This window comes from Cydia pomonella, chromosome 10, assembly GCF_033807575.1.
Source record: "Cydia pomonella isolate Wapato2018A chromosome 10, ilCydPomo1, whole genome shotgun sequence".
Classification (NCBI taxonomy): Eukaryota; Metazoa; Arthropoda; class Insecta; order Lepidoptera; family Tortricidae; genus Cydia; species Cydia pomonella.
Window position 1 is genome coordinate 2,049,640 of NC_084712.1, and position 22,042 is coordinate 2,071,681.

General features: G+C 36.7%; 1 protein-coding gene across 1 annotated transcript in view; it reads left to right on the forward strand.

Moving 5' to 3' along the window:
• The window catches only part of LOC133521817 (uncharacterized), a 207,839-nt gene extending 187,770 nt beyond the window's left edge, over positions 1 to 20,069 (forward strand). The window contains exon 5 of the mRNA XM_061856897.1: positions 18,844 to 20,069. Within this exon, the coding sequence (XP_061712881.1) occupies positions 18,844 to 19,149 (306 nt within the window). The 3' untranslated portion in view covers positions 19,150 to 20,069. The remainder of the gene's footprint in view (positions 1 to 18,843) is intronic.
• The last annotated feature ends 1,973 nt before the right edge of the window (positions 20,070 to 22,042 follow it).

A 22,042-nucleotide genomic window follows, 5' to 3' on the forward strand; every position in this document is an offset into this window, starting at 1 on the left:
CCTCTCGATGAATGATGATGATGATGATGATGTTAGAACTAGAAATAGTAATAGAGCACCAACCTACTAAATTGTTTAACACTTGTAAACATTGCAGTTTTTCGTTATACAACGCTTCACGTCGACTTCGCACATTGTCGTAATTATTTACGAGTTTATATAATAGTTTGCGGACTCCACTCGGTATAGTCATTATTAATATAAATCCCTTATAAACCGCGAATAATTTGAATGAATGACATAAATTTACAATAGCTTTTACGTTTTTTTTTAAATCATAGACAATTGGTGATACAAGGAAAAATCTGCCAACAATATTTGGCTAGCCAGAGTCTATTTGAGAAATTACTTCTTCGGAAAGTTGATTAAAAATGAGCGCAATCAAAATACGGTTATCAATATTCCATATCCAATTTTAAAACGATTCTTATCCCAGAACAATTTTATTCCGAGCTTCAAAGACATTTATGTACGGAAATGGCTATAAACGAGAGTAATCGTCTAAAATGTGCTTTAACGTGAAGATAACAAGATTTAATTTCCGTTGCTGATGACAAACGTTCGAAAATTAGAGTTTTTTTTTTGTCTTTTCGCCAACTTGTAAAATATAATGGATGGAATTATGGTGTCTTTTATGTACCTTAGTATACACCGTGTTTTTTTTATTTCCGTTAATTTCAAGGGAGCATTCCTGAGCTAAAATTAAGTAACTTTCTCAAAGACACCAGTATTATAATTAACTCCATTTCGGAGATAATCAATAATTTATTTTTATATTATAAGGCCCCTACGAGCTTATACACTTGCCTTAAGGCCAGTTTACATATTAATTAGTGTTCAGTACGAGATCATACATTTGCTACTAAACGTAAGTACTTACTTAACGGAATTCAATCAAAACACGGTGTATATGTAGTGCATAGGTAACTATAATTATCAGAGGGCCTACCGCGTACAACGTTCGACGTGTTGCCTCTCTGTCGCACTTGTAAATTTGTACGTAAGTGCGACGGGAAGGCAACACGTCGAACATGGTTCGCGGTAGGCCCCCTGGCCTCGGAGTATTTTTAGCACGGCACGGAGTCTTTGTTAACTTTAAAATTAAAATCATACTCATACTCATCCTCATTAATTTAATTAATAAAATAAATAATAACTATAAACAATACACCACCATCCTCATTAGGCGGGTCCACACAGAGCGAACATGCACAAACCGGCCAGTGTTGACGTGCCTCAGCCGAGGCGGCGCGTGGCGCGCGTGTTTTCCTTGCCCGAGCGCCGTGCGTGAGAAAATTGCCTCGCGCGTATGCTTGCACTGTGTGGACCCGCCTATTGACGAATAATAAATAATATGCAGGTACTACAATAAATCCATAGAGCAATCAATATCCATAGAACACGTAGCGTAGGAATGAGTTCTTGATAATCTTCACTTGGTATGACGTGTACGTTGTTCATTTATCAGTTCGGTTGTAAAATGTGTAAATAATTGACATTCTTCCCATGTTCTCAGGAGTGAAACATGTTCTATATTGGTTAAACATCACTTATGACTCTTGATGAAAAAATCTTTCTACGTCGACTGAAGTTAAAGTAGCATGTTTTAAAACTTCCTCAAATTCTTGTGAGCTTGCTATCATTCGTATTTCATTAATATCCGGGTTCCTTTCAAGAACTTTTTTCTAATATATCTTTAATTGTGCCCAGGCCAAAACATGTTAAAAATTGTGTAATATTGTCTATTATTTGAAACGCTTGCTTTATTGGAAACTACTACACTGTAATTTTGTAATATATTCAACAATAACTTGATAAGTAAGTAAATATTCTTTATTGCACCAACAATTATATATTTTATATACATGTAAAATTACATATAAATTTTAAAGGAAAATAGACCGTAACAACAGGCGGTTTTATCGCTAGAAAGCTTATCGATAACTGTCTTTAAAACTAAGCTTGTTTGGCATGTCCATTTTCAGCAATATTAGTAGTAGTAGTAGTTAGTTATAGTATTAGTGTTTGCTACTGCGATAGCTTATTTTCTTGGATATTGATTATATTTTTATAACGTACATTTTAATTACATATATATGTAAACAGTATTACATATAAGTAGTCAGAATATTTTTAAACGATCCGGACGATATTAATCCATGAGGATGAGTATGAGTATTAATTTTATTTTAATGTTAACAACGACTCCATAGCTCACTTTAGTCTTACGATGCTAAAAATACTCCGAAACCTGATTAATTATTTTATAGGTAGCGAAATCAGAAAAGATGTTTAAATGCTGAAAAGGTATATTCATTTAATAGATAACGGGTATTTTGCAGAAACTTTGGCCGCCGGAGAACGAATTTTTAATTTGAGCGCTCGATTTCGTGTGGCTTCCTTCAATACTATTTCCATTTTTAGGCATTTAAATTCTAGTAATAGAATTGAACGAGTGATCAATACCACTAGATTCCCAATATCTATTGCTCGTATTTCAAAAATAGCATTTCGCCGTTCCACTGATTCGATTGACGAATTTAGAGAGTTAGAAATCTAAAAGTCTGCCCCCAAGTTCACTCGCGTTGTATGTCGTTCGTGACGTGGAGGCTTATTTATTTAAACCAGTTATTATTCATTCGTTAATTCTTTTAAAATAGTGTCTTTAGTACAGTGGGACTACTTCGCCAGTATCAAGGTATTATGAGCTTTGAATAAGACTAAAATTGTACGGTTAGTACAAGACAGTGTATGGTCATTTTATCAGCTAATGTAAAGCGATAACTTGACTTTACGAGTAGCACTTGGACTACTGGCCGTTGTCTCCAAAATGGTTGTTAAACGCGTTTCAAGATTAATTTTCCATTTAATGCACACTACCACATTAGATTACTGTATAATAAGCTATCGATATTACACTTTAAATATTATTCAAAATTCTAAATACAAAAATTTATTCTGCAAGTAGGCCTCAAGGACTCTTTTACAAGTCAATACAACATTTATTTTATAGTAACATCATATAGTGACATGAAAAATACATAACAACATTTATAAATACAACAGCCAATACCTGGGTAAACATTACATTATAATAATCTTAAAATAAATAATTACTACAATACAATAGAGATGTAACACCTCTGGAGTTGCAGGTGTCCATATGCTGCGGTGACTGCTTACCATCAGGCGGGCCGTATGCTTGTTTGCCACCGTCGTGGTATAAAATAAAAAAAAGTATAGTCTCTATGGTTAAAAACACATTAAATCTGGAGATGTAAAAGGTCCCCAATATAATATTAATGAAGGTGCTGGTGCGCGGAGGGGAAAACTTTTCTCAGGGAGCTGGGGCGTCGCCTGCGGGAGAGAGGTCTCGACCCCCGCTCCGGGTCGTTCCTGGCGCAGAGATTGTCCATCGCGGTTCAACGCGGAAACGCGGCAAGCGTAATGGGCACCTTTGCGCCGGGAACGATGCGGGGTGGGTTGTTCGAATAGTTTTTAGGGTTTAGTTTAGGTTAAGTTTAATTTATAATGAATGTATTCCCTAGTTTTTAAGTATTTTGAATGATTGTAATTTATTTTATTTTTTTATTATATCCAAAAGAATTTATTGGGATACAATTCTGCCCTAAGATTTGTAGATGGAAACAACCCTATTAGTGTATTCCTAAATAACTATTAATAGCAATTCGTTTAATGTAGTATCTTACTCCTGTTACATCTAGCGGATAGTATCAGGGATGCACCTTCCTCACATGTATTTAAAAACAAACTTAAACAATGGCTCCTACAGGTGCAATTTTATGATATAAACGATCTCGTAAAAAAATTATAAATGTATGAAATATATGTATAAAATTTAATATCTACATTAATGTTGTAATGATGCTTTAATTTTATAAGTATATACATTAAATGTCAATTTACAAACCGACTTGTAACAAATGTCACTAATAAATATTTTCTTTTATATTAATGAAGAAAGAACAAAGTAATTAACTACGAGACTAACTATCAAGATGGCGATATCTAACTGGAAGAAAACAAGTTATGAAATTGATCTTAATTTAGTATGGATATTATGTTAGTGTCCAAACGACGTATAGGGAGCGTGCATGAACTGTAGGAGGCAGTACAGGAGCCGTAAGATTTTTGGCGCGAGGCGTAAATGTGATGTTTATTGTTCCGATGTAGCCCACAAGATGGCAGAACCTACTATGCACAAGAAAACACGTGACGTGTAAATGTACATGTTTATGGTTCCGATTTAGGCCACAAGATGGCAGACCCTCCAACGCGCACGGTCCCTATATGGTTAAAAAAATGTTACTTATATACGATTTGTCAGTGTTCCATGTGACATGAGTACGGTAGGAATATAATTTCAGTACCATTTCGTACATTGTCACAGTGAGAATAATATGAGGTCCCTAGCAACTTCCATGTTGTTTGTCACTGTGATAAGGTACGAAATGGTACTGGAATTAAATTCTTTGTATCCCTAGTGTACATTTATTCGATAGCAAAACGTGACGTACGCGTTTGCGTTAAGTCTCATTTTGTATGGGATTTGGAAACAGCGCGCCAAGCGGGACGTTTTGGAAACTCAAAATCCTATACAAAATGACACTTAACGCAAACGTCACGTCACGTTTCGAATAAATTTACACTAGGGGCTGTGATCCTAGCATTCGCCCGTGACTTTGTGCGCGTAAAAGTCAGTAAAGACTTTAATTAATTAATAAATAATTAATGAATATTATAGGACATTATTACACAAATTGACTAAGCCCCACAGCAAGACAACGATATATATGTAATACATAAATAAATAAAGAGGTACATAGAAAACACCTATGACTCAAGAACAAATATATCCATGCGACTCAGATGCAAAGAGCTATAAATAATTTAGGGCGCTGTTGTAATAAAACACTTGTCAAAAATGCAAACCGTAATGTCTTAAATATACTTTACTGTTAAATATTTGCTGTGATTAACGACGCTTTGTAGAGGAAATTAGTACAAGAGCCATCGCTTATTTCTTGATAAAACGCCAAAAAAAACTTCGGTACAGCGTCATGGGTGATATCACTGCCAATATGATTGATAAACTGCGATGCTCTCGCTATTAGGTCGTTCAATGCGTAACTGCTGAGCTGTGTTTAATGTGCTGAGTCATGGGTGTTTTTTTATTTATTTATGTATTTGTATATTACATATTATGTCGTTGTCTGAGTACCCACAACACAAGCCATCTTGAGCTTACTGTAGGGCTTAGTCAATTTGTATGAAAATGTCCTATAATATTTATTTATTAACAAACTTTTTCAAGGAGACTGACGGTGACAATGTCACTGTCTGGCAAATGTGCCCACATTAACTTTGCAGCGATAAGGCTGCAACAGTAACACTGCTGCTGCATACGAAATCCTAAGCGCGCGGTTGTATTATGCGATAAACGCAGTGTTGAACGCATGCGTCAACGGAATGTAGGAAAAAAACCCGGACAAGTGCGAGTCGGACTCGCCCACCGAGGGTTCCGTACTTTTTAGTATTTGTTGTTATAGCAGCAACAGAAATACATCATCTGTGAAAATATCAACTGTCTAGCTATCACGGTTCATGAGATACAGCCTGGTGACAGACAGACGGACGGACGGACGGACGGACAGCGGAGTCTTAGTAATAGGGTTTATCCTTTGGGTACGGAACCCTAAAAATGACAATGTGCTCACCGTTGCGTTTACCGCATTAAACAATGTAGTGTCATTAGATTACTTATCTAGTGTAAAATGGGTGTGCGGCAAACACATCACGTTTAACGCTGCGATTATCGCATATAACAACCACGCGCTTTAGCATACCACTCAGTAGGTAAACGTTACTGTGTACAGTCAGCTGCAGATACCCCCCTGCATAGTAATTTGCATGCAAAGGTGCTGAGCTATAATATAGCTGACTATTCTTAGAGGTTCAAAACATGGGAGTACTCCTACTGCGGCGCAGCTGGTGTGCAATTGTCATAACAGTTGCAGCTGGGACGTAGGCCATTTGTGTTAACAATTACAATTATTTCTAATTTCTGTGAAATAATTAAAAACAAACAGACGTTGAATGTCTTATTATATTCAAAGAATAATTAAAATCTGTGTTGAAATGAACAACTCTTTCTTTTACTTTACCTTATCCCACATTAGGTGGGGTCGACTCTCCTTATCCTTCGGCGCCAAGACGATCTGTCCTGAGTTGTCGGGTTGGGTAGTTGGTTTTTTTTGTTGTTTTGTTGAAATGAACAACTCTCCAATAAAATCAACAAGTGGGCAGCTGAGCAACGTCCCCACAAAGTAAAAGTATCAAGGGACAAATTATTGTTGCAATTTGCTCCAAGCTCTTATTTATATTTACTTTTCTGCACAAAATACAAAAAATGTACAAATGTCGGACTTGATGCCTAAAGGTGTTCTCTACCAGTCAACCATAGGGCTAAACAGAAATGTAAAAATGGTGCAAGAAAAGTAAGAAAATTATAATAATAAAAAATAATAATTCAGCCTATATACGTCCCACTGCTGGGCACAGGCCTCCTCTCATGCGCGAGAGGGCTCGGGCTATAGTCCCCACGCTAAAAATTAAGAAAATTATTAATACCGAGATAAAACCGCCGGCTCTCAGACTACAATAACTTATAGAACATCTGGCTCTAACAGTAGTATGCACGCGAAGATCTAAGTGGCATAGGCTATTGTACTAGAATAGAGTACTTACAAACGATTTCGTAATTAGGGGCTTTGTATGAGCGAAACCTATATTGAGGTGATATATTAGACCGAAATACAACGTCGAGTGTAATTAGCAAGACTAGCACATATTGCCGCAACGCGAGAAAAGATGGATGCGACTTGATATACAGAATGTTTATTTAGTTACCTGCAATAATTTACGGGGTGGATATATAGGTTATACTGAGCAACTTTTACTATTATTATTTATTATTGGGGTTTTTTTTGGGCCTTTGAGTGCCACGTCGACCAGGTAGTGATCTATTGTGTGACAGCTCTTTAAAGTTCATTACTGATGCCCGTTGAATCCAGGAAATTCCAGATTCTTTGGGCCGTAATATTCTGTACCTCATAGGGTTGCAATACGTGCCGCCCTAAGTGGGTACTTCTTTTTTCAAACTTTTACTATGGGACCAACACCGAAATCACGAAACAAAAATTGGCTTTTTCATACATTTTGGTTCGCTGACCTTGATATTTTGTATGGGAGATTAATTTTTTTCTTAATTTTTGTCGCCATTTTGGGATTGGCACCCATTGATGCAGGTGACTAAATAAACTCTGTATGAAGGCATATAAAAATGAGTAACCCGCTATCGCCACACATCAGTTTCCTTACTTAATAAATAATAAATAAGTTGTATGGGAGGTACGATAAGACGTTTTGTTAATGAGTTTTAAACTCGCTTGAAACTCATTAATAATTTAGCTTAAATTTTATTACTTATAAGGTTTCGCATAGCTTCCTTAATACTTATTACCAGTATAATGGGTTTCTATTATACAGTGTGTCCCTAGCCATTGGACAAAGCCGAAATGTACATATGCATTAGGGTATTTAGAACCAGTGTACAAAGTATCATAACAACCGGTGTAGCGGTTTCGAAGAAATTAAAAAGCGGCCAAGTGCGAGTCGGACTCGCGCATGAAGGGTTCCGTACAATTTAAGACGTATTAAAAAAAATCTTCTTATTAGATCTTGTTCAACATTTTTCCACTTTGGACACACATTTTACCACTTTGGAAGTGTCTCTCGCGCAAACTATTCAGTTTAGAAAAAAATGATATTAGGAACCTAAATATCATTTTTGAAGACCTATTCATAGATACCCCACACGTATATGTTTAATGAAAAAAAATTTTTTTAAATTTTATGACGTATTAAAAAAAAACTACTTACTAGATCTCGTTCAAACCAATTTTCGGTGGAAGTTTGCATGGTAATGTATATTATATATTTTTTTTAGATTTTTCATTCTGTTATTTTAGAAGTTACAGGGGGGGGGACACACTTTTTTTCACTTTGGAAGGTTCTCTCGCTCAAACTATTCAGTTTAGAAAAAAATAATATTAGAAACCTTAATATCATTTTTGAAGACCTATCCATAGATATCCCACACGTATGGGTATGATGAAATACATTTTTTTTTTTAATTTCATGACGTATTAAAAAAAAACTACTTACTAGATCTCGTTCAAACCAATTTTCGGTGGAAGTTTGCATGGCAATGTATATCATATATTTTTTTTAGATTTTTCATTCTGTTATTTTAGAAGTTACAGGGGGGGGGGACACACTTTTTTTCACTTTGGAAGGTTCTCTCGCGCAAACTATTTAGTTTAGAAAAAAATGATATTAGAAACCTTAATATCATTTTTGAAGACCTATCCATAGATACCCCACACGTATGGGTATGATGAAAAAAAAAATTTTTTTTAAATTTCATGACGTATTAAAAAAAAACTACTGACTAGATCTCGTTCAAACCAATTTTCGGTGGAAGTTTACATGGCAATGTATATCATATATTTTTTTTAGATTTTTCATTCTGTTATTTTAGAATTTACGGGGGGGGGGGGGGACACACATTTTACCACTTTGGAAGTGTCTCTCGCGCAAACTATTCATTTTAGAAAAAAATGATATTAGAAACCTCAATATCATTTTTGAAGACCTATCCATAGATATCCCACACGTATGGGTTTGATGAAAAAAGATTTTTTGAGTTTCAGTTCTAAGTATGGGGAACCCCCAAAATTTATTGTTTTTTTTCTATTTTTGTGTGAAAATCTTAATGCGGTTCGTAGAATACATCCACTTACTAAGTTTGAACAGTACAGCTCTTATAGTTTCGGAAAAAAGTGGCTGTGACAGAATCGGACAGACAGACGGACATGACGAATCTATAAGGGTTCCGTTTTTTGCCATTTGGCTACGGAACCCTAAAAATCACCATTTTTTAATTTGAAGCAGCCTGCATGTGTTAGTAGCTATTAAGGTAATATCCTCAAAGAATAGTATGGAACCTTCTTCAACCTTTTTGATTATCTTTTTCATTTATGACACTAATAAGCTTCTGACTTCTGAAAAATGTCATCATTATCAAATATTTCGAACAAATTGTCAAAAACACTACCAAAGATTAACACAGTGTGTCTTTTTGTTGTCGATTATTGCAAATGACTTTTGTTCGAAAAATTTATTTTTTTATCGTTTGTTCTAATTAAAAAAATATTAACGTCAGAGCATTCCTGAGAAGTAACCCTACGTGGGATTTCAGGGTTTGTCCAATGGCGAAGGTCACTATATGGAGTGATCATATACTCTGTATATTTAGGTACTTAAATAAAAATAAACAACCAAATACAAAACCGCCTGGATCTGTTACTGAACGAATTATTTGACCATGTAACGTTTTCATCAGCCCTCAACTGGTTTAATGAGCCATGTGAGGGTAGATTTTGATTACTTTTATGTAAATACCTACAGATAGAGAGAGTTTAGGCGAAGATGATTGAGGAAAGATTTAATAAATAAATAATAAATAAATATTATAGGACATGGTTACACAAATTGACTAAGTCCCACAGTAAGCTCAATAAGGCTTGTGTTGAAAGATATATATAATATATAAATATTTATTAATACTTAAATACATTTTGAGTTTCCAAAATGTTCCGCTTGGCGCGCTGTTTCTAAATCCCATACAAAATGAGACTTAGCGCAAATGCGTACGTCACGTTTCGCTATCGAATAAATTTACACAAGGGGCTCTGGTGTCAAGTAGTATTTTTTTTATTCGAAAATCGAAACGATACGGATCTCGAAACGTAGGCAGATACTTCCTCAGCAGTGCATGAGCACGCTACGCACGGAATGACGTCACTGATACACGCGTGGCCTGTTCGTCTAGCGCGCGTGTTATGTAATATTAGGTACTTTATATAACCAATTTAATTATTCTTTAAAAATAAAGTAAGTGCAAATCTAAGTAGGTAACTGCTTTCTTGATCTCTATCTTTTTGTTTTTATTATTATTTAGACGAATGTACCTATCGTGTTGTATTTTAAGTGACTTGTATTTGATGTTTATTAATGTTAATGAATGGATTATTTTTAATGTGGATTAGTTTTTATTAGGATAGATTATTAATTTATTTTATTTTATTTATTTAACACAGTGCAAGCTTACAGTACTACACCAATTCGCTTACACACTAGAAAAATAGATGTCAGGAAAATAAAAACATACAAACAGATAACATGTCAAGAAAAATAAAATTTACATAGTCAGTCAATTAATTACAATATTTAGCATATATAAAATGTCAAGGAAGATCAAATTTACAAATTCAGCCAATTAATTACAATAATTCGAATTCAAAAAGTGTCTAGCAGTATTGCATAGGTACGCTAAACTATTGGCAAACATGTCGGCATCTGCGTACTGAGCGAGCATTGAATGCAGGCTCGATAGAGCGCGTGAGGTAGGAGCGTGCCTCGCGTAGCATGTGCGAGCAGAAGGCCGCTGCAACAGGCATGGCCGGCGGCGTGGTGTTACTGCCCCGTCCACATCCTGGGGTATCCTCTTAGGAACTATCAATCCCAACTTCTCCAACACCTCGGGACTGTCGACTCGATGGTGAACGATCGAGATTTATATTGTATTTGTAATAATTGCTAGAGATTCTGAAATAAATTCTTTCAGTAACTGCGAACTTTCAGGTGAAAATGTCCAAGCCATTAGGTGTAATATCATCAAACGACGAAATTCATTACTATACAAGTTTCAAAAGCAGCTAAATATAAAGCAAATGGATTCGGCCACGGAACTTATCAGCGGCGACATGAAAGGGGAATATTTGGAATCCCTCCGTCGCACCGGAATAATTCCGGCAATGTCGCAGTGACCATTTATTTGCAGTAACAACATCAAAGCCAGAAATATTTTGTACGCAACAAGCACTTGGAAGTTGTCATATTTTACAAATAATTATCATCTTAAGTCTAAATATTAGAGCAATTTATTCATGCATTTGTTGATGTTTAAAAAAAAAATATTATAGAGATATAAAACTTTATAATGAGAATTTTACAATAAGATCACCAAACACTCAAATTGTATAAGAAATAATAGACTAGAAAATTTCTAGAATAAAATCTTACATCGAACAAAACACGTATTTAAATATAAAATTCATCATTATTTACATGAACTTAAATATACTAGTGGCTTTGTGAGCCTGTAGACCTCGCGTTAAGGTTCATAAGCTTAAAAATAGCAAAAACAAAATATACTTACTTCTTATGAACATTTTTCAAAAGAACGAGACGACAAAAAAAATATATATTTATTTACTGCTCCCGAAAGAAACTGCTCACGAAAATTGGTTGATAATTGCGACCTGTAGAGGAGAACATCCAGACATACGAATACGCAGTCGAAGCTTTGTAGTGACAAAATGTGGAAGTGGCCCTATTAACTTAATTTAATTTCATAGGTTTTTAAGTTTATGGTGGCACATTTACATTCTGTCGCTTGCCAAGTTGGCGCAAAATTACTTTGGTCTGACTTTAGTTTTTACATCAACACTTACTGTTCCAGATCGTATATTCTCTTGTGTCGGTTTCATAACGAGTTCTTTCGTTAATCCTTCGTTCGTTCTGTCGTGAATTTGCTCAGGATCGAGCAAAATTGCGGAACGATGTAAGTAAGTAAGTAAGTAAGTAAATATTCTTTATTGCACCACAAAGAAGACAAATTAAAAAAAAACAGATTTACAATGTAAAGAAAGGTAGCAACAGGCGGTCTTATCGCTGTAAGCGATCTCTTCCAGACAACCTTAGGGTAGCAGGATATAAAGAACAGTAAGTTTTTAGAACAGGTAGTGCACGAATGAATTAGAGGAATAGGAAAATTACACATACATGAAGCAGACAGTACATACAGTACATTTACAATTTAAATAAACATATAAATATAACAATACATACCTATATTAAAATAAATAAATATTAGATACATATCTAAATATACATACATACATAATATAACACAGCGGCACATTAAGAAAGAGACAAGTAATGATTTTTCAGTAGGGTTTTAAAGCTTTGAAGAGTTGTGTTTTGAGATGTGTTGGAGGCCAAGACTCAGTGTGGGTCATCGCGCCAGTCAAGTAAGTAAGTACTTACTGTTTTATATTCTGTGTATTGCCTCTTGGTTAATATCCGTGTAACAGGGAAGGTAGTCACAAAAATACAATGTCGGTTTCGATGCGAGTAGCTGCTGTTGGCGTTTATTTATAACTTTGTCGACACCGTTTTATCTGATGCTATTACATTTCGAGGAATGCGCAGAAATTTTGGAAAGCTGCTATTATAATTTTCATATAGTAATTTTTTATAAATGTAAACTGCTTTATTGCGTGAGGTATAAAATTGACAAATTTTTATGCTTCTACTTTCTTCAAAAGTAGTTTCTTACTAACTAAATTAAATCTAAGAAAATAAAAGTAAAGTAAAAAATATCCTTCTATGGAGGATGGAAATCTATTTTTTATATTAATTCTTTCACTGTACTATGATCTTTGACTACATTACATTATTTTTTTTTATTCCTTATTTCTCAAAGGGCTAGACGGCTTTACCGCATAGACGTCAAGTGGACGAGTTCGAAAGATGCCATACAATTTTTGCTGTCACTAGCGTATTCGATAAAATCCCGTATACGGGAAAAATTTACGCCTTGTGAACGTAGCAATGTTGAGATATTTCCGAATTGATGATGAAAATGAATACTTTTACCATTATTTTCACTTTATTAAAGATAAAGATATAATAGCAACCAATTTACAATAAATATTCCTAGACGTATTCACTATAACTTGTCCGTACTCGAACTGGCCGCTTGTCACTGCCTACCCGTCTTTTTATAACACTTCAAAAATGGCGGGATCCAGTGAAAAGTAAGAGTCAATTGATACTCTTTTATAAGCTTGTCATAAATAAAAGTAATATTAGTCAAAATATAAGCTATTTCTAAATAATGTTCGTTACAATAGGTTGTAATTTTGCTGTAAGTATGGATATTTTCACCGTGCCCTTATTTCCTGCTACTTCATCTGACAAGCCTGCTATCAAGGAAAAGTGTCAAAACATCTCCCTTCCTCCCCAAACGGTGACGGGCAGCTTTCAATGACCTAAATATTTTTATAGGTACGAAGTTACATTTTATTTTACTCATGGTATTATGTTATTTGGCCAATTTTCTTGCTGCAAATGTATTGAATTTCAATTTCATTTTATTTAAGGACCAACACTTCTTCTTCCTTGCGTTGTCTCGGCATTTTTCCACGGCTCATGGGAGCCTGGGGTCCGCTTGACAACTAATCCCAAGATTTGGCGTAGGCACTAGTTTTTACGAAAGCGACTGCCACCTGACCTGGAAGGAAAACTAGGCCTTGTTGGGATTAGTTCGGTTCGGTTGGGACTGGTAAATATCACATTATTTCGTACATAAGTTCCGAAAAACTCATTGGTACGAGCCAGGGTTTGAACCCGCGACCTCTGGATTGCAAGTCACACGCTCTTACCGCTAGGCCACCAGCGCTTCTAAGGAACAACTAAGATAACTTTTTGTTAATACAAATATGACTTGTAAAATATGGTGAGTAATTACTCTATATACATTAACGTCATTCTTATAACAAATAAATTAAGTAAAATTTTGAAAAAAAAAGAATATTGCGTACAGTGAGGCCAATTCAAACTTACATTGTGACGTCAAAATGATATGTAAACGAGGTCAGTCGCGTATGCATTATGCTCGTTATTATCCGTACATGTATTATGGTATTGTTACACATGCTGATTACTAGCATGAAAGCATGCCACTATTGAGCAATTGCTACTTAGTGGTATGCGTGTCGAAACATTGCTAATAATGAGCATGCTCATTTTGAGTTTGCACAAAAATCAATGGCCGTGCAATTTTTAGGCATGCTACCGGTAGCGCGGGTGGAAGGGAGCGTGCATTAGCCCGTATGAACAGGCTTTCTTATTGAGCATGCTAGTATCGAAGTAGTAAAATGTTAAAACTAGCATTCTCATTGCTAGCAAATGTAAACAGTCCATAAGCATGCTCATATTAAGCATACTGATAGCACGCTTTTTAGCATGCTATTCTAGAGCATGTGTAACAGTAGCTTTATGTACGCGCGAGCGCAACGCACGAGCGACCGACTTCATTTAGATATAATTTTGATGTCACCCAATTGTAACTAGGAGGCTAGTTGTATTTTGATCGGTACGAAGTTGTTCTTTATTTTACTCGTAACCAATTGTTGCTATAAATGTATTGCGAACAGTCACTTGACGTGATTTATCGGATTTTAAAGATAGTTTTGGATTTAATACACGTTTGCTCGCATACTGTCGCAGTGTTCGTGTGCATGTCGCAGTGTTGTGTTCCTGTCGGTAAGGTTGCGAGAGCTCAACGAGTGCGGAGTGTTTCGGCAATGCGCATGTAACACCTCTGGAGCTGCAGGCATACTACGGTGGCTGCTTACCGTCAGGCGGGACGTATGTTTGTTGCCACCGACATAGCATTTAAAAATAAATTGGCGTGTCACGGTCGTAACATCACAAATTATATTGTGACATCATTGTCACAACCCTCATGGCTAAAACAAACTTACCTACATTTTTATATCAAAATGATATCGCTCGTGCTCGTCCGCACATGTATTGGCGCAAGCGAGACGCAAGATAACTAAATCATTCAGATATCGTTCTGATGTCAATGTACGTTCGAATTGTACGTGTATTTAGGAATATCCTGTTTAATAAATCTTAAGATTTACTTAACAGCTAAGACGCTATTAAGCGCTAAGGTTAGTTTATACCTTCTGTTACCGCGGTGTGGTTCCAGATGTTCCATTAACACATTCAGTGCGGGGCGTGGTTTAGTAAACCTGATGTGTATACACGATACACTCCATAAATGACCTGTATTTTTTTTTACAGTTCGGTACAAATCAATGAGAGCCAGTAAGTGTTTAATCTCCACTGTACACAGAAATAAATAAATAAATAAATAAATATTAAGGGACATTATTACACAAATTGACTAAGCATTATTAAGCATTATTGTTATTTGCATTTTACTACTTGTAAAATGAAAATAACTTTACATAGTCATAACACTAATCTATTCATTGATGCTAGTCGCCGCAAATTTTACGTTTTAGTACACTGCTATTAATAAGTTAATTTACAAATCACAATTAAGGCTGACCTGCAGTCACAGGTCGTATTTGACACGTCACGCACTGAATAACAAATTGATTAATGTCATGCGATCAGGGATATTCAAAATTTGAACTATCTTGAACAGTAGTACAGGGCCCAAATGACCCGTTCCGCATTAAACGTGTTAAATGTGCTTTTTGAATGGGGTTAGGCATCAGTTGCGGTTTTAAAGCACTTCTGAGACGTTCATTGTGATGTTGGAACTGGAATAATTATGGGATTTTGTGAGCAGACGAAATTAAATTTCAATGGGTGAAAGCGCTGGCAAACTTTGTCTAGTATTTTAGGTAGTCGAGGTTTTCTTATGAGCAGGGGTCGGACAAAAAGTGCGAATGACGTCAAACCACTTATAGGATGATTTCAAATAGTATTTTTGATTTTCATAAACAATTATCACGTATCATTTATCAATCTCTTTATTGACCTCTTTATTAAACGATATCGCCACTTGAAATGAGTAAGTACGTTTTTGACTGACACATTGTCAATCAGATGAACAGTCAGCGTCAAATACTTCGTAGCAGTCAAAGTGGCCAAATAGTTCGGTACACCATACTAAATATATGGTGTACCGAACTATTTGGCTACTTTGACTGCTACGAAGTATTTGACGCTGACTGAACAATAAATTGACTTCGTTATTGTTTAGATATTGTATCCTCACGATTATATTTAGCTAAAATTTATATTTACTAATATATAAGAAAACGCTCTAAAATGTCATCTTTACTCGAATATTGTGGCAATTTTCCGTTTTTGGAGGTACGTGACAAACACGTATACTGCTAATCTTACCTACTGTTCCCACTTTTGACTATTAAACCTATTTATCTGAGGATCCCACAGACTTGTTCTAACTAATTTCAAATAATTATACCTTATGGTAACAAGTTTCGTGAAATTTATTTTATTCACTACATCACCCTACCACCTGTATTATTAATTCCATGGATTTATTTACGATTATTTTGTTACTTCATTAATACTACTTTGTTACTACATGTCACACGGAAGTTTAAATACAAACTCAAACATCATCCTGTGTGCAAGATTAAGTACGTCATTTTTACGTCATCCGCACTTTTTGTCCGATCCCTGCTTATGAGACAGAAGTTTCCAGGTACCTGAACTAGTGTTGTTTACCCATATCTCCGTTGACTTTTTGCCGGGACGTTAGTTATCCTAGGGAACTGACATTCCGGTACTGAGATTGTATGGCGAGAACCGGGAATTCCCGGTTCCGGTACTGTACTTGTATAGAAAACCGGTACTGGGAGCACACCCTATACGTGACTACAGCTGGTGCAACCCAGCTGCACGTCGGATAAGGAAAAAAATAATTAAAGTAAATCTCTCTAACGTGATTAGATCACAACGGGTTTAGACCACTTTGAACCTTACTGCGCTGTTACCGAGAGTCTCTTTTAGAATGATATTAATGACGGTTTGACTATTCCAATTGCGTATATGAAAATCGCCTTGCGCATGTATATAGGTGACGTCACAGACTAGCTTTATTGCAGTTTCTTCATCAGGTAAGCTGTCGATGTAGTCGTCGACGTAGTGTTGCGTGAATTAGCCGCCTCTGGATTTGTAAATGCGAAGCGCCGCACATTTTAATTTTTGATGAATTATGCTATCTTCTTCTTGTTGTGCGATGTCATCATCTGACGTCGGCGACCATCTCTCGGAACTTATTTCAACTTATTGCTATAACGGCGCACAATTTGCTCCAAAAATGAGTGACGTCATCTGGTAAGTATCTATAGGATCTTCGGGCTTATCTCGGTATAGAAAGCGTAGGGCTTGCTGATCTTCGGGTTTTATTTTAACTCTGAGAAACATGTCCTTGATATCACCAGAGATCGCGACCTTGTTTTCGCGGAATCGCCACATGATTCTTATTAATGGTACTAGTAGCTCGGGACCTTTATATAAGTATCTATTTAGACTAAACACTTTTGTTTTATCTGGTGCATCAAAAACTAAACGGAGGCTCTATCCTTGACCACAGCTGGTGCAACCCAGCTGAAACGTCGGATAAGATAAAAAATAATTAAAGTACATCACGCTAACGTGACTAAATAAATATGTGTACTAAACGCGAATGTTAAGTGTTATACTGAAGAAGCGTTCTTCAATGTCTAATAAGAATTTTAGGATCTTTATTGTGCAAATCACATCCCCAGAGTTGTAAGCGTTCATAATGGCTACTACTTTCATTAGGAAAGCTGTATGCTTATTTTCAATCGTATTGCCTATGTTCTTCCTCAACCAACAGTTAAGCGAATAAGGAGCATTCGGTATTTTAAAGTTGACATATGCAGCAGAAATTCAATTCTTTTGTGGTGAGCTTTTCGACTGAACAGCTAGCGACCTTTACGGAGCAGAGCTGTCGTATGTTCGCTGCGGCGCGCGTAAATTGCTTTCACACGGTAATGCGCGGGCGCACCGCATCCCTGATGCGTCGGGTGCGGAGCAGTCCCAACATCATTCTGAAGATGATAGCCGAGAGGGTGGATTGTGTATATTTATCACACTGTGGAAGATTACACTCTCCCACTAGTACTGTCAAATGGTGAAGCCCGTTTAATAAATTAAGATTTTTAAAATTTAGAAATTTAGATTTTTAGTTAGTTTTAGTTAGTTTAAGAAGATATGTGTCTCTTGTTACACGAAATAAAAGATTTTTTTTTATTTTTTTTTATTTACAAATATGGAGTTTTGGCAGAAGGGTGTCAAGTTTTGGCGGTTCCGTGGCCAGCTCCCTGATACAGCGCGGTTGTGAAATGCATATTAGCCATAGTGTGTGTTTGTTTTTAAGATATATGGTATGATATGTATGCTAGTTTTAAGGCATTTATTATTATTATTGGGGTTTCGGGCCTTTGAGTGCCACGTCGACCAGGTAGTGATCTATTGTGACAGCCCTTTAAAGTTCATTACTGATGCCCGTTGAATCCAGGAAATTCCAGATTCTTTGGGCCGTAATGTTCTGTACCTCATAGGGTTGCAATACGTGCCGCCCTAAGTGGGTACTTCTTTTTGACATTAGTGGTCCACAGGAGCAGAGCAAGGCATTTATCTATGGGCCCATAGTTGGCTTGGCAAGTTTTGTCTCACCAATGAAAATTTGCCAAGACAAATGCAATTTTGATTTGCCTCTTTTATGTAAGGAGTGTACAGGTTTTTAAAGGGTCGGCAACGCGTATGTAACACTTCTGGAGTTGCAGGCGTCCATAGGCTACGGTGACTGCTTACCATCAGGCGGGCCGTATGCTTGTTTGCCACCGAAGTGGTCTTAAAAAAAATGTAGCCTAGTTCTGTCCCACTTCTGGGCAAAGGCCTCCCCTTTCTTCCGCCAATCATCACGGTTCGGTGCATTCAATTGATAATACCTTTTAATAAGTCCCCGGGTAGAGAGTATTGTCTTCTACAAACCACACATGTAACACTGCATTTCTTCCACAGGACCCCCTAATAACGCACCCAACACACATATCCGGGCCCGACAGCGAAGGCCTGCGCGCATCATGGCGGACACTGCGCATATACCCCGACGACTACGAAACACACCGGGGCTACCTCGCGCTGCGGTGTCGCGCGACGGTACCCACGCGCCCACCGAATATTAGGGCTATGTCGGTGCGCCTGTATGTAGCTACACGCCCGCATATATCGACGTACATGTTTAGTAAGAATAGTAAGTGTTTTTTATTCTTCTTCTTTTCATCCTGTTACCCCTGCGGTGGGGCTTGGACAATTTTCTTTCACTAACTCCGATCCTGGGTAGCTTGGGTAACCTCTTCCCACCCCATCTCAAATACACCCAACTTCTTTTCCACGGAACGGCGCCAAGTAAATTTAGGGCGATCATGTTTTATTAGAGTAGCAATTTTTTATTAGTTTTATAAAACCCGTAGATGCGTAGATCCGTGGGTCGGATCAAAAACCAGATATCACGGAAAGTGTTGTGGCGCGGTGACTTATATCTCTGCAACTATTATACCTATATGTAGTAATGATATCGATGTTTAGAAAAAAAGTAGCCAGTACTTATGAATGTACAACTGACATATGATATTGATCTCGCTCTAGATACGACACATTCGGGATTACCCCTTTGCGCCGTGTTTATTAAGTGATGACGGAGAGTGGTGTGATTTGATTGATATTACTCAGATTTAAATGAAATAACGCAAAAATAAAATACCTGGCATTATAACAAGCTGTAAAAAGAACTGTGGGATTTTCCAAATAAACTGCACTGGTATGAGGCCGCCGTGTGCGATAATACCGTTTCTTTGAGAAATATCGGATAAGGAAAGAATAATTTGTAATCAAACATTACTGTTGGCTCACATATTCGAGGACACCAGCCGCCAGAAATTAGATTAACATCCATTATTCGTAATTAGCATTACTACCCGAAAATATAATCAAAATAATTTCATACCATGTCTTTGACAAATATCTGATACGGAAAAAATAATGTAATCAAACATTACTATGCTGGCTCACATATTCGAGGACTAGCCTCCAGAAATGAGATTAACATCCTTTTTAATTTGCGGAAACATATTACCCCGGAAACATATTTTCCGCTCTGAAGATACAATATTATAATGTGTTACGAGTAATATGGGAGATAATGCATTACATTAGTACGAGTACATTGTGCAACGAGGGGGGTAAGTAAAGTTTTGGACCCGGGTATGTCCTTAAACTACGTCCAAAAGAGAGGTATGGGCAATGTGAATGTCATCTCGCCTTGTGTGGTAGGGCACAGCACAGCAGATGTCATTCCAGATCTAGAGCGGAGCCCAACTGGGGAAGTACCTCCACCTTACAGAAAACCGCAGCCAAATAACACTAGACCCTACTCATAGTGTTGTGTTCCTGCCGGTGAGTAAGGTTGCCAGAGCTCAACGAGGGGGGTGGGGTTAGGGTCGGCAACGCGCATGTAACTCCTCTGGAGTTGCTGGTGTACATAGGCTACGGAGACTGCTTACCATCAGGCAGGCCGTATGCTTGTTTGCCACCGACGTAGTATAAAAAAAAAAAGTTAAGGGGAAATTTTAAACATTTGTCCGCCATATTGTAATTTTTTGACAGGTTAGTCATCGTAGGCATATAATCCAAGATTTGAAATTGTGTAATATAAAATATTTAAAAGGCTATTAAATTAATAAAATTAAATATTTATAAATTATTTTATATATTATAAATGTAAATATTTACAGATTATTTGCCGAGAGCCCTTGCCGCACTAACGCCGGCTTTCGTAACCCGCTTCGCCGGCTCCTTGCTTCCTACAACCAAAACTTTACTGCGATAGATATATTCCACCTGCCCACCGCTAAATATAGAAAAGCCTTATCAGATTGTTTAATATAGATTAATGTATACTAATTTAATTTATAATTGCCGTGTTTAGCCAGAGATACATTTAAACTATTATTAGCATAGTAAAATTGTATATCTGTCCTACCTTCTTCAACTTTATGTGTATAAGTAACTTGTGGATAACGTTGTTGGCTGTACATAAAAACAACACTTATAATGTAACACCATTTGTAGATTGTATTTGTATAGTTGTTTGTTATCCCTTAAAAACAATAAAATAAAATAAAAATAAAAAATAAAATAAACATACACAAAAAATATAATTTTTAAACATCAGAATTTTAAAAGTAAAACTCTATTATACGTAAGTACTTCGTATGAAGAATAAGTGATATAATTAAAAAAAGCTATAACTCACTCCTAAATTTTTCCAAATCCATAACGCCCGCGGAATCGATATAGACCTTTATCTTTTAGTGCACCTGCAAGGAATAAGATCTTTTTCGAGCAAGTGCGATGAAAATAATTAAAATTGCTGACGTGATTTGATCTGAAAAAAAAAAGACTGGATAATATGGAAGGTAGAGGCAAGGAACAGAAACTCCATATACCAAAAAGTGTCCGACAAAAAACCATAAATAGGTGGCGCTACAATACCTAGAATACTTGAGAAAAAAATCGAATCATAGACAGCGCCCTTCACTCCGTCAATAACGCCTAGGTTCTTAGCTACTCTAGCGCTACTCTGGAGAGATTTGGAACTATTATTTATAGCTGACGGCTGGACACTTTTACAACAGTTCTGCCTAAGGCGATTCTGTTCCTTGCCTCTATCTTCCATACTGGATAACTATTCATCATGAGACTGCCTTTCGTCTTAAGGTTGACTCCTAATATTTGATGAATTGTTTCAGAAGCGGCCGCGGGCTGTGCGCGCCACCGTCTCCGCTCGGAGATGATAGTATGGACCCTCCTGCTGCTGGCCAGAAGACGAGTGCCTTTGCTACGAGACTAGGTTACCATATTGCACTCTAGCCAGAGGAAATTCACTAATAATTGAATCAATATTATTAAATAAACATATTGCCTACTTCGCTAATCCTAATTCCTGCGGATTAGCAAAGTAATATTATTTTTTCAAAAGAATTGACTTGAATTGTTATTGATATTAAAGACGCATCAATAAGGGCGATTATTTTACAATACGAGTTGTGTTTACGCCTCGGCCGTTAAACGCACGCTCTGTGTGTGCAAGCTGACTCCGAACGCTATATATTTGTTAGGCCGCGGACTAAAAGCACGCGATCGGTGGCGAAGCGTCAAA